This window comes from Camellia sinensis, chromosome 6, assembly GCF_055761805.1.
Source record: "Camellia sinensis isolate YWXY chromosome 6, ASM5576180v1, whole genome shotgun sequence".
NCBI classification, from domain to species: domain Eukaryota; kingdom Viridiplantae; phylum Streptophyta; class Magnoliopsida; order Ericales; family Theaceae; genus Camellia; species Camellia sinensis.
Window position 1 is genome coordinate 173,430,384 of NC_138966.1, and position 13,610 is coordinate 173,443,993.

The following is a 13,610-nucleotide window of genomic DNA, read 5'->3' on the forward strand; positions in this document are numbered from 1 at the left end:
GTGCACATTGTAAATTTCTCTCTAAACATAACATGAGAAATAATTAAAAAAACTCATGAGTATCAATTAAAATAATATCATAATTAAAAAAAATTAGTCATAATTAAAAAAATAATATAATTAAAAATGCATAAAATGGTTTGTATTTGAGAAACATGTTTTGAGATAAAAAGTACGAAAATTTATTTGGTTTGATTTTTTTCAAAAGATGTTTTAAAAAATTATTTTGAGAGAGAGTTTTGAAAAAAGTGATTGATTTGATGTGTATGAAAGAGAGATTTGTTTGGAAAACTTGTAAACCAAACAAGTTTTGAAAAAAAAAATTTGAAAAAATTTGTTTAATTTGATTATTTTTAAAAATTTATTTGTAGAGAATTTTTCCTAAATTTTTTTTGAGAAACACAAACTAAGGCCATAATTTTTGAAAGGGTGTGTATTAAAATTTCTAATATATATATATAATCTATTAATTTATATACCATTATTAATTTATTTTTTAAAACTAAAATATAAAACAGATGCCGTCACTCACACATTAACAGTTTTACTTCCATACACGCACACCCATTTCCAACTTCCTCTGACAACAAACTCTCTCTCTCTCTCTCTCTCTCTCTCTCCCTCCTCCATGGACACACCTTCTTTAGCTCTCACTGCAAAACCCTAAAATCCCTTCTCTCTCTCTCTCTCTCTCTCTCATGACCAAGAACCCATCTTTACCTTCTCTTTCTCTCTCTAGAAAAACAAGAAATGGGTTCTCTTATCCAATTTCCAGATCTCAACCTATTCCCTGATCCCACCACCACCACCTCCGCCACCACCACTACAACTACTTCCGCCGCCGCCGCCGCCACCCCCACCCCCACCCACACACCCCTCATAATTCCCAAATTAGAGCCGAAACTCGAGCCATTCGACGAATCACCTCTACCCCAAGCTCAAGCTTACTTTTCGAGCCCTAACCCTTCTTTCAATGATTTCACTGAACCGAGCTCGAATTTCAATGATTTGACTCAAGCGCCTGAGAATTCGTCGGAAGAGAATAATGTGTACTCGGAGTTCTACCGAATTTCGGAGCTTTTTCGGACCGCGTTCTCGCAGCAGAAGAACAACGACGCCGAATTCGTGGATCCCGATTCTCAAGCGATCGTTCCGGTGCCGGAGAACCAGTTGTCCGCCGCCGTGGCGCCGCCGAAGCGGAAGTATCAGCAGCGATCGTCGGAGCTAGTTCGGGTTATGGATTTGGGGGTTGAGGACCAGAGGTACTTCCGAGACGTGGTGAGGAAAACGAGAATGATATACGATTCGCTTCGTGTTTTTGCAATGGCTGAGGATGAAAAGCGTCGAGCTTTAGGGCTCACGAGACGGGCTCGCGGCGATTTGAAGGCCTCGGCGGTCCTCAGAGACCGTGGAATGTGGCTTAATCGCGATAAGCGAATCGTGGGTTCGATCCCTGGGGTTTACATTGGTGATTTATTCTTCTTTAGAATGGAATTGTGTGTTGTTGGCTTGCATGGACAACCTCAGGCTGGAATTGATTACGTCCCGGCGAGTCACAGCTCGAATAAGGAGCCAATTGCGACCAGTATTATTGTCTCTGGTGGGTACGAAGACGATGAAGATGCCGGGGATGTGATCATATATACGGGTCACGGTGGGCAGGACAAGCATTCGAGGCAATGTGTTCATCAGAAATTGGAAGGTGGGAACCTTGCATTGGAGCGAAGCATGCATTATGGTATCGAAGTGAGGGTGATTCGGGGTTTTAAATATGAGGGCAGTGCCAGTGGTAAGGTTTATGTTTATGATGGGTTATATAAAATTATTGATTCATGGTTTGATGTGGGTAAGTCTGGTTTTGGAGTATATAAGTATAAAATCATAAGAATGGCTGATCAACCTGCAATGGGTAGTGCTATTCTGAGGTTTGCTCAGAACCTTAGGACTAATCCATTGTCCGTCAGACCGGTGGGTTACGTTAGTCTGGATATTTCAATGAAGAAGGAAAATGTCCCGGTTCTGTTGTATAACGATATAGATAGTAACCATGATCCAATGTATTATGAGTATATTGTGACAACTGTATTTCCTCCTTATGCGTATCATGGAGGAAGCAGTAATGGGTGTGATTGTGTTTCTCTATGTATGGATGATTGTGCCTGCGCTATGAAAAATGGGGGTGAGTTCGCTTATGATCAAAATGGGCTTCTCGTGAGAGGCAAACCATTGGTATTTGAATGTGGGACTGGTTGTCGTTGTCCCCCTTCTTGCCGGAATCGTGTGAGCCAAAAGGGGGTGAGGAATAGATTTGAAGTGTTTAGGTCAAGGGAAACTGGTTGGGGGGTTAGGTCACTTGACTTGATTCAAGCTGGTTCTTTTATTTGTGAGTATGCTGGAATTGTTCTCACTAGAGAGCAATCCCAAATTTTTACAATGAATGGAGATAGTTTGGTGTATCCAAATCGGTTTGCTGAAAGATGGTCTGAATGGGGGGATTTATCGCAAATATTTACTGATTATGTGCGTCCGTCATATCCATCAATTCCTCCCTTGGATTTTGCAATGGATGTATCAAGAATGAGGAATGTTGCTTGTTACATGAGCCACAGTTCGAGTCCTAATGTTCTGGTGCAGTTTGTGCTATATGACCACAATAGTGTAATATTCCCTCACCTTATGCTATTTGCAATGGAGAACATCCCTCCTTTGAGAGAGCTGAGCCTTGATTATGGGGTGGCTGATGAATGGACAGGGAAGCTTCGTATTTGTAACTAGCCAAGTTTCAAGGAGTTGGTGGTTTTTTAATTTGTGGTGCAATTCAGTGTGTTGGGAATGGGATGCACTGAGGTAAGCCCAACTTGCTTTCTGGGTAACCGAATATCTTTTAAGTTTTTATTTACATTAGCTTGTAGACATTATTTATTTGTTTCTTTCTTGTTTTTTGATTGTTAAATTTGATTCATATTCTTCATCTGCTTTGTTTGTGGCTTCATTTCAATGTCAACTGTGTTACCTATTTATTGGCAGTAGTTGTGTTATTCAATGCGCTATTTCATACCGCAGCCATCTTTTCGGTGAAACATATACATCAGGATGAAACCTTTAGCGTTTACATGAGGCTGAGAAGCAAATTTGTCATTCTACCATGTAATTGTTGTCATGTAAAACTATTGGTTTAGTTTCATTATTTTTGGGACTCTTGTGATATCATGTCTTAGTTTCTGGGTGATCTATTAGACTTGCTTCTGATTAATAGCTCCTGTTCATAGAGTGCTTGTTTTACAGGATTTCTATTGAATGATTTCAAGAGTTTTCTGCTTGTGTTTTTAAGAATAAATTTTCTAAGACTTCATTTACATGTTCCTTCCTCCCTTTGATGTTCATTTCATTGTTTACTACTTTCTATTGCCATTCTTTCTATTTTAATGAAGTATCTTTCATGAGCTCCAATTGTAATGGTTTTATTTCTACCATTTTAAAGTACCTGGTGAATTACCATATTTTTTTCCCAATAAGAAAAAATTGTGAAGTGCATTTGTGTAGTAGTGGCAAGTAATCAAACTACTATGGAGACAATTGGCTGCTATTTGCACTACTCCCTCTCTCTCTCTTTCTTAATTAATTTATTTTTGTGTAGATCAGGATATTAATAGTCATATGCTCATGTAGGAAACCTTGATACCCCCACTGCAAGCGTTTGGCTCTATCCCAAAATGTAACTAGGGATTAGAAATAGAAGGGGAAGAAGTGGCCAAATCTTGCCTTTATAGAGTCCCAGCGCCAAAATGCCATTATGGAGCAATGAATAAGCTGTCACATGCATTACATATGCCATGCACTTGCGTGGTTCTGTAACAAGGTTTAAGAATAGGATATTCTTCAGATTTGTCGTGTTGTATGTACCAATAGTTACATTATGGCCATCCGATTATGTCGTTTTGTTACTTTAAGTTCTGGAACTGAAATTGTAATTCAACTATGTAGGTTGAACTGTGTGATTTCATAACTCTGTTAACTGTAGGGTTGCAAATGAACTGAGCTGTTCATGAACAGCTCGAGCTCGGCTCATTTAAAGGTTGTTTGAGTTCAACTCGTTTACTAAATGAACGAGCTCAAGCTCAATTTTTAGGCTTATTTATTAATTGAGCCAAGCTCAAGTAGCTCTATGCTTGGCTCAATAAGGCTCTTGAACATAAAAATAAATAAATAAATAAATTTTTGTTTTTAATAATATATTAAATAAATTTTCAATAATCCTTTTTTTTTTAAATTTATGTTTGGTGTTTGTGTAAATTTACATATTTGATTGATAAAATTTATTATTAATATAAGCATTATTATATATTTTACTCATAATTTTGTATTTTTTTTTATCTTAATAAATAAATAAATAAATAATTTACTTTTTTTTCAAGCTCAAGCTCGAGTTCGAACTCGAACTCGGCTTGTTTCTGTAATCGAGCTCGAGTTCAACAAATATTTGACGAGCCGAGCTCGAGTTCGATTTTTTAAGCTCAACTAGAGCTCGAGCGACTAATTCTTAATAAACAAGCTTGAACATTCAAAAGCTCGGCTTGACTCGGCTCGTTTACAATCTGGCATAAAAATGCATACCGATGTGTGACAGCTGTGACTGCCCATTCAATGTTCTGTAACAAATGAGAAATATTTAGATTTTTTGTATTGGACTGTAGTGCACTATGATGCACGGACACGGACACGACACGGACACGGGAAAACACAAATTTTCAAAAAATAGGGGACACGACACGCTAGGGACACGTTCAATATATATAATATTATTTATTTATTATATGTAAAATTAAAAAATATAAATATGATTTATTTATTTTAATATCAAATATTATTCACCAATTAAAATTTTTCTATAAATAAAAATAATTTATTTAAGCAAGTAATAATATCTAAAAAATAGAAAAAAAGAAAAGAGGAAAAAAAAAAGATTTTTTTGTTCAAATATATATATCTATATTAGTATATAAATATATATGTATATATATTAGTGTATAATATATATTTATATATATTATCAGAAAAAAAAAAATAGAAGACAGAGGCAGAGAGAGGGAGAGAGAGAGAGAGGGATCAACATCACTCACTATATAAAGGAAAAATAAAAAAATAAAAGAACAAATAAAATCAGATAGAGAGAGAGAGGGAGAAGGAGAGAGAGACAGAGACAGCGACTGAGAGAGATCGGAGAAAAAGTATGAAGAAGAAGATCGAAGAACGAAGAAGAAGAAGAATGGAGAAGAGCAGCGTACCTCAACGAGCTACGACGAGACGAGCTACGAGGACCGACGAGGACCAACGACGAATGACGAGCGACGACGAGAGACCACTGAAAATTGACCAGGTCCTCTCTTTCTCTCCCTTTCTCTTCTGTTCGCCCTTTCTCTTCTATTCTAATCGAATTAGGCAGACATTGCTCTATTTTTGTTTTTTACAAATCGACCCCAAAAAAAGTTTTATAAATTATGAAATTACCCCCGAACGTGTTCCCAAAGTGTCCAAACATGTCTGGATGTATAAAAAAAAAAAATAAAAAAATGGGACACTCTCTGCTGCGTGTCGGACACGTGTCCACCGCGTGTCTGACGCGTGTCCGTGTCCGACACTGGTACGGAGCCCTCGGAGAGGTGTCCGTGCGTCATAGGTAGTGCATGTACTAATTATGTAACAGTCATCCAGTTTTGTAGTCTTGTTACTTTAGATTCTAGATATAACTGAAATTGTAATGCATTCCTGTAGGTTGAACCATAACGATAATGATAACGGTTTTTTTTTAACGAGTGGAGACAGTTATTGCTTAGTGTGCCCCCTCTGTCCTCTTTTGCAATGTATTGCGTGGAGGGGTTTGAAAGGTTGCGCCGTCCATGAAAGTACCTCCCTTATAACCATAGTTAGTAAAACTGTTGCGTACCAACCAGTAGAGCGTAGGAATGGCAATGGGGGGCAATGGGGTGGATATTAATTCTCCATCCCCATTCCCCTATAATAAATTTTCCCCATTCCCCATTCCCCATTCCCCATGGGTACCACTCTCCCCATTTTTTAATGGGTATGGATTTTTCCCAACCCACTTTAATCCCCATTTTTATTTTTTATATTTAATGTTAACAACCACTTTTTTTTTTTTTTTTTTTTTTTTTTTTTTTTTTTTTTTTTTTTTTAAGGTTCACAACAAAAACTAAATATACCTTCAATCTTTTTTCTTTCTTTTTAAATATATTTAATGTTAACAATTTTTTATTTTTTTTTTATTTTTTATTTTTTTTTAACAAAAAAAATATATTTAGCTTTGGTAAAAAAAAAATTTATATATTGGATGAGTTACCTACTCTTTAAAATATATATATTTAAATTATAACCAAAGCTAAATATATATTTATTTTTTTTTTTTTTAAAGATTCACAACCAAAACTAAATATATAAATTATAACAAAGTCAGAACCTTTAGCTCTTCCAACCATGTAGTTCCATGTATAATTGATAACCATCAATTAATTACCTTAAATATTGCAGCGATATGGCAAATGATTGGAAGTTGTTTTCTTTTCAGAATTTAATTTTTTTTTTTTTTTAAAAAGTATAAATGGAAATAAAGTTTCCACACATGGAGTATATAACAAAGTCAGAACCTTTATAAAAAAGTCAGAACCTTTAAATTTATATAACAAAGTCAGAACCTTTATAAAAAAAAATTAAATATATATTTAGCTTTGGTAAAAAAAAAATTAAATATATATTTAACTTTGGTAAAAAAAAAGAAAAAAAAATTAAATATATATTTAGCTTTGGTTGTGAATCTTAAAAAAAAAGAAAAATGGTTGTGAACCTTAAAAAAAATTAAAAAAAGGAAAAAAATTAAATGTATATTTAGCTTTTGTTGTGAATCTTAAAAATTAAAAAAAAAATGGTTGTGAACCTTAAAAATAAAATAAAAAAAAGATTGGACGTATATTTAGCTTTGGTTGTGGATCTTAAAAAAAAAAAAAAAAAAAAAAAAAAAAAAAAAATTGGTTGTGAACCTGAAAAAATAAATAAATAAAAAAAAGAAAAAAGATTGAATGTATATTTAGTTTTAGTTGTGAATCTTAAAAAAAAAAAAAAAAAAAAAAAAAAAAAAAACATATGGGGAAATTAGTGGGTACCCATCCCCAACCCATCCCCTGTGGATATTTAAAGAATATCACCTACCCTACCCAATGGATAAGAAAAAGAGGGGAAAACCCATGTATTTGGGTTGGGTCTCCATGGATACCCACAGGGTAGGTTATCCATTGCCATCCCTAGTAGAGCGTGGAATATACTGTTCCAGCAAAACAAAAAAGTAGACATTTGTTCCATCTTGCCTGATTTTCCCACTTGTTTTAGCATGTCCCAGCTTTTTCGTGATATTTCGGTCATTCTGGACTGTGTTCTGACCAGTACCAGTCAACATGCTTTGAGGTTTTTCCCCCTTAAATTCAATTACACCCTCTTGATTATTGTATTAAAAAGTAATGGTCACATCTTTCATTGTTGTTAGATCAAAAGAAGAGAGTTTTTGCTCTTTTGCCTGTTGGACTCCATCTCCATTGACCAAAGCAAATTATGTGGACATGGTATTGTGTGCGCCGCGCGTAAGAATCTTGCCCAATATCATCTAAGAATAGCCTTTCTTTTTTATTTTTCAATTTTTGATATGCAAGTCTTTTATTTATTGGTTACTCAAGTATTAAACTTAGCAGTATTTAAGATGGCCATATTAGTTTATATATTATGACAAAAAGTCACAAGGATTATGTCTTGCATTGAATCACTAACACAATGTTCTACTAATAACCAAACCAAACCAAACCAATCCAAACCAAATTAATCATTGTGTCCCACTCAAGTGAGATTGGCTACATTAATCGTTTTCACCATTTTTCTTTGTCAAAAGGCTAAATGCTTAGTTAAATTAAATAAATTTATATCTTTTTTTACTATCATATCCTTTGTCAATTTAGGTCTTCCTCTCTCCCTAATATTTTCATTCATGGTGATCAAATCACTCTTTCTTATTGTTGTATGTATAGGTTTTCGTTGTACATGACCAAACTATCTTTACCTATTTTTCTCAACTTATTTTCAATTGGTGTTATTCCTACCATTTCACAAATATAATAGGGTCGATGTGGGTCGGTTGCTGCCACCTATGTTACACGGACTCGGGAACGGGTATCGGGTGCGGGTGCGGGTGCGGGTGCGTATCTAGGGGTCAGATACTTCAAAATTAAAAATTGAGAATACGTGGATATGTGTCCAAATTTAGATACGGGTACGAGGATACGTTAAATAATTTTTTTTAAAAAAAAATATTTATTATATGTAGATGAGTTATATTATATAAATAACAAATACAAATTATTTTAGATATAAAATAAATTATGTTATATATGATAAAATAAGTTATTTTTATTTTAGACATAAAAATTATATTATTTATGATATATTATATTATATAATTTTTTTTGAATGAATAATATTATATATTATTATATTAATGTAATTTATAATATTATATGTTAATGTAAATGCAATATGAAAAATTATTATTATATATGATATTTTAAGAAATAATAATTAGATATTTTATTATATATGATAAAAATTATAATTTATAAATTATATTATATATATAAGTTATATTATATATGATCACTTAAAACAGAGATGAAGAGAGAACGAACAGATTGAGAGATGAAGAGAGAGAGGCGCAGAGACGAGACGAAGAGAGAGAAACATAGAGACAGAGAGAGACGAAGACAATCAAGATCGAGATTGACAGTGAGAGAAGAGAGTGACGAAGATGATCAAAGCCCTCAAAGATGAAGACGATCGTGATCAATAGTGAGAGCCCTAATCGTAATCGATGATCGAAGCCAACAGCGACCAAGTTCTCTCTTCCTTTCTCTTCTTTCATTTCTTTTGCTATCTGTAAAGAGCCGTGTCCGAGAGTGAAGAGGCGAATCCGACTCAGATCCCACACCCGTGTCGTGTCGTGTCGACACGGGTACTTCGCCCCAAAGTGCCGAGTCCATGTAACACAGGCTACCGCGGAACCTCCAATCCGCCATCTGTCCGCTAGATTGGCGGATTGAAAAAAATCAATTCGCATTCGTCTGCCAATCCGACAGATGTGGATTGAACAGATTGGTGGATAGATGCAAATCCGTTTGGTGGTTTAAAATTTTATAAATTTTTAACATAATTCAACTTGTGCACTTTCTCAAAAAAAAATAAAAATTATTACAGTCACTGCATAATATTACAATCACAATATGCCTTATCCATATAAAATATTATATAAAGTACTACAATCTGTGATTCTTAAAATATAAAAACAATTCAAACTACCAAAACCATGAACAGAGCAGTAGTAGAAATTGTTTGCCTCTGTATTGTTACATCTATATGTGTTTTTGAAAACAAAAATCAACCAGCATATATGATCTTTTTTTTATTTATTATTTTTAGAGTTAGATTTAAAAATAAAAAAATATAGATAAATAATACATTTATTTTTTTTCAATTAAAAAAACTTATTTAAGTTGAAAACTCTTTTTCAACAGAATATTTAAACTCTTTTTCAATTGAAAACACAAAGGTTGCGTTTGGTAGAGCTTTGTAAATATGATTTGAGAGTATGAGTTGTATTTTGAGTTTGTGAGTTTTGGAATTATGATTTGAGTGTGAAAAATTTGTTTGGTAAAAGAGTTTTGAAAAGAGTTTTGAATTGAGTGGAGAATTTTTGATGTGACATACTCCCTCCGTCCCAAAATATTAGTCCCTTATTTCATTTTTCATTGTCTCAAAATATTAGTCCCTCTTTAAAAATCAAGTACAAAAATAATGTGAATTTCCTATTTTGCCCTTTTTTTAAATTAATAAACAATGTAAAAAGTACAATTATGACATTGATATTCCCAAAAAATGTACTATCAAAAGGGTAATTTTGGAAAATTAACTTTTTTCAAATACAATAATTGTACTACCAAAAAAAGTTGGATTCCCCAAAAGGGACCATTATTTTGGGACGGAGGGAGTATGATATTTGATACAAAAACTTACAATTCATAACCAAACATACAAATCAAAATTCTATTAAAGCACATAAATTTTTTTAAAAAATTCGAAAAATATTTTTTTCAAATATATAAAAATTAACATATGTCAATTGCAAAAAAAAAAAAAAAAAAAAAAAAATCCACTGTTCCGGTCAACCTGCCAGATGACCGTTTAGGCTAAATTTGAATTTTTTTTTTTTTGAAAAACGCGCCCTAGATAGAGTTTTCAGCAGAGTTGTGGAAATATGATTTAAGAATTCCAACCAAACATCATATTGGAATATGGGTGTTGAATCATTGTTTGGAAACACAACCAAACACAGCCAAAGTCTTACAAATTATTAGGAGTGCTCGCGGTTTGGCGGTTCGGTTGCGGCCAAAGGAATTTGAAATCCGCCATCCATCCAAAACTAGGCGGATTGAAAAAAAATCAATACGCAACCTTCTGCTCATCATCACGCATTCGTCCAAAATGCGGCGGATTGGGTTGGTTCGGTTCGGTCGGTTTGGGCAGATCGGTATATCCGCTGCTCACCCTTTACTACACATTCATTTATGCATTCTCATCTCACCTATACTAATTTTATGAACATGTTATTTCTTGGTTGTCTAATATTCTGTCCCGTGAAGGATATGTTGTTCTACTAATGAATTAGTTAAATGTACGAATGTATTTCTTATAGTGCTTTAAATTGTTACATGCTAAGAAGTGGTATGTTTCATAAATCTAATTAAACATTACTTTTTAATGCATACTAAAAGTGATAAGATTCATGTAGCCGATCTCATTTGATGGGACTTAAGGCTAGGCTTGGTTTGGTTTGGCATACTAAAAGTGTTATTTTTAAAAGTAAAATTGGTATATTTTATAAAGACTAATAAAATAGTTAATAAGTAACTAAATACATTTGGGAATGTTGTTTTTTATTTATTTTTAAAGAGACTTATAAATTCAAAACTACTAATAATATATAAATTTATAGTGATAAAATCGAAATGGTATGTCGGAATATACCGGTACGTCCTGTACTGATGGCAAAAACAGGTACGTTTGTCGGGATGAGATTGATAACTATGCTTATAACACTAGTTCCCTTCTATGTTTTGATTCGACTGCTGTTAGTAATTTGATATGAGGCTTTACATGGTAACAAGCTAGAATGAGGACTCTCTTCAAGGCAAATCTCAATGATGTGATAGAAAAATAATTATTTCTGAGCATTTATTTTTAGATTTTAAATGAACTTTTGTAGAAAATTTCAATTTACAGACTTCATTTGGATATCATCAGGGTGTATGCCGTATTCTTTTTGCAACATGTCTTCCTAGTCATACACGAGAATCTAAATATCTTTCTAATAATTCTATTTAGGTAGGTCACATAGTTTCCTGGACCCATTTGTTCATCTGTAAAGTATGCGTGATAGTGCTGCTATTGTTCAACATCTCTCTTTTGGTTAAGGTTCAAGGCATTTGGTTTGTTAAATTGGGTGTTTGGATAGGCAAATAATTCAATGGAAATTTTGGATAAATCTACTTTTTTGGGGGTCATTTTTTATTTCCTCTTTATGATTACTTGTAACTGTAGCAAATTGAGCAATTCAAAAATGGATTCCAAGGTAGAAATTGAACTAGTATTTGAAGTTTTGTTGACTTTCTATTAGTGGGGGTACGAAGGTCTTATTGCACGTGAAGGCATGTTGAACTTGGTATACTTATGCTTTGTTCTATTGGATATGTGGTTCATTATTATGCTTATCTCACAAGGAAGAGTAGGTATGTTATCTTTCCCTAAATAATAGTTCACATTCCTTTTTCTTGAATGTCATAAGACTATCATCTAGTGTTAAGGCAATGAGTAGTTTTCTCTATATTTCCTGCCATACACTTTGTTTAATGTTAAATACAAATTTCTCACCTTTTGAATAATCAACAATATTTAATGGCATTATGGCACTTCTCGAAACTATTTGCATTTCTGAAGTTGATCATTTTATGCACGCGTGTGTGCATTGGCTGTCTCCTACATTCCATTTGATGGTTGCTGTGATTTATGCATGGTGTTAATGTTGGTCAGGCTGTTGGTTGTCTCACCTTGTGACATATGTTTTTATCTATGTGATATGTTTCTATTCACTAGCTGCTTATTCTTTGCCTCTGTTGCTGAATAGGATGATTACCTAGATGTATGAACTTTGTAACTAGGCCAAGAAGGAGGGTTGAGTGAGGTGCTTAGCATAGTGCTGATTGGAGTTTCAAGAATAATCCAACTTGAAGGAGCCATGAAAGGTCCAGGGGATCAGTAAAGGTTTGTTAAGTGGAAGTTCTTGAAAATTGGAGTCTTTTTAAATCCCTTTCTTGATTAATCGATGTTTGGCATCCCCTTCTTTTTACCACCACAATGGTTTGTGTATGGCTTTTCTTTTCCCCTGTTTTCTGGACCATTGATCTGGCCTCTTTAAAGATGTGCTCCCTCAAGTCGCTGTTCTTTACATTTTGGTTCTAGAGAAGTTAATTATACTACTTTGCCAAGCTGAGCTGTGATTTTACTGTGATCAGAATTTAGTCCATCTCAGTAAACTTCATATAGAAGTGAATTAGCTATGAAAGTTCTGCAGCCTGACTCCTGAGTACTATGATGACTGTGTTATGTTTATTTCTGTGGTTCTTAAGATATGGTGAGATAGTTTTGTTTGTCTATTTGGAGCAGTAAAAGCACCTTTCTATTGATAATTGTATTTTCTAGGCACATAATAGTGCTAATCTCTTATTGGATTGCAAGAATCTGTTACGATTGATCTTTCTATGGAATTTTGACTAACAGTGTTCTTTGGAAAGCTTAATTGAGTTTATTAATGTCAATGTTATTATGTGGTGAAACTATGATCTAGTTGCTTCTACAATATTTTGTTTAGATGTCTTTCTTTCCTTTTACATAGGAACAAAGCATACGAAGCAAGGTGAAATCAAAATGGAATGTATTAGCACTATTCATCTCTCATTAGAAATTAGTATTTAATGACATTCCATTCAGTGCAGCTATATTTTGACATTCGTGTAGATGTTGGCTAAGGATTCCTAGTTCTCAACATTGCCATTTGCAGATGGGAATGGGACAATCCTTTGTTGGCAGCTGTTGCAACCCAGTCATTGCCAACCAAGTTTTACTTTTCCTGTATGCTGCTATGGCTTTATCTTCTATTTTCCGGTCTTTTCCATGTGTTGGATTAAGAGGGGAAACAAAATGATCGGAACTGAAAGAGCTTCCTCAGTTAAGTTGTTGCAGCAGTGATTTTTCCGGATGTAATCTCTTACCATGCTTCGGAAGGAAACTCTGCACCAACAAATCTCACCAGCTACCTATGAGGTTTTTGAGCTTGTTTGAATGACTTTATGAACTCTTTGTACTTCTAGTTTTGTATATATGAAATCCATCCTGTTTGGATGAAGTATGTACAGGAATTGAATCATCTGAATGCAATCTGGTTCTTCTAA

The 13,610-nt window shown here is 33.9% G+C and overlaps 1 protein-coding gene across 5 annotated transcripts; it reads left to right on the forward strand.

Annotated features, from left to right (window-relative positions):
* The first annotated feature begins 530 nt into the window (after positions 1-530).
* Positions 531-13,610, forward strand: LOC114257780 (histone-lysine N-methyltransferase family member SUVH9). Of its 5 annotated transcripts, XM_028197579.2 has the most exons (3): positions 548-2,847; positions 12,287-12,423; positions 13,220-13,610. In XM_028197579.2, the coding sequence occupies exon 1, from the start codon at positions 751-753 to the stop codon at positions 2,773-2,775; it is 2,025 nt and encodes a 674-aa protein (XP_028053380.2). In that variant the 5' UTR covers positions 548-750; the 3' UTR covers positions 2,776-2,847; positions 12,287-12,423; positions 13,220-13,610. The 5 variants fall into 5 exon arrangements, with proteins under 5 accessions (XP_028053377.2, XP_082731470.1, XP_028053380.2 ...); XM_028197576.2 differs by lacking the exon at positions 12,287-12,423 and having other exon boundaries at positions 531-2,847; positions 13,155-13,610; XM_082875344.1 differs by lacking the exon at positions 12,287-12,423 and having other exon boundaries at positions 531-2,847.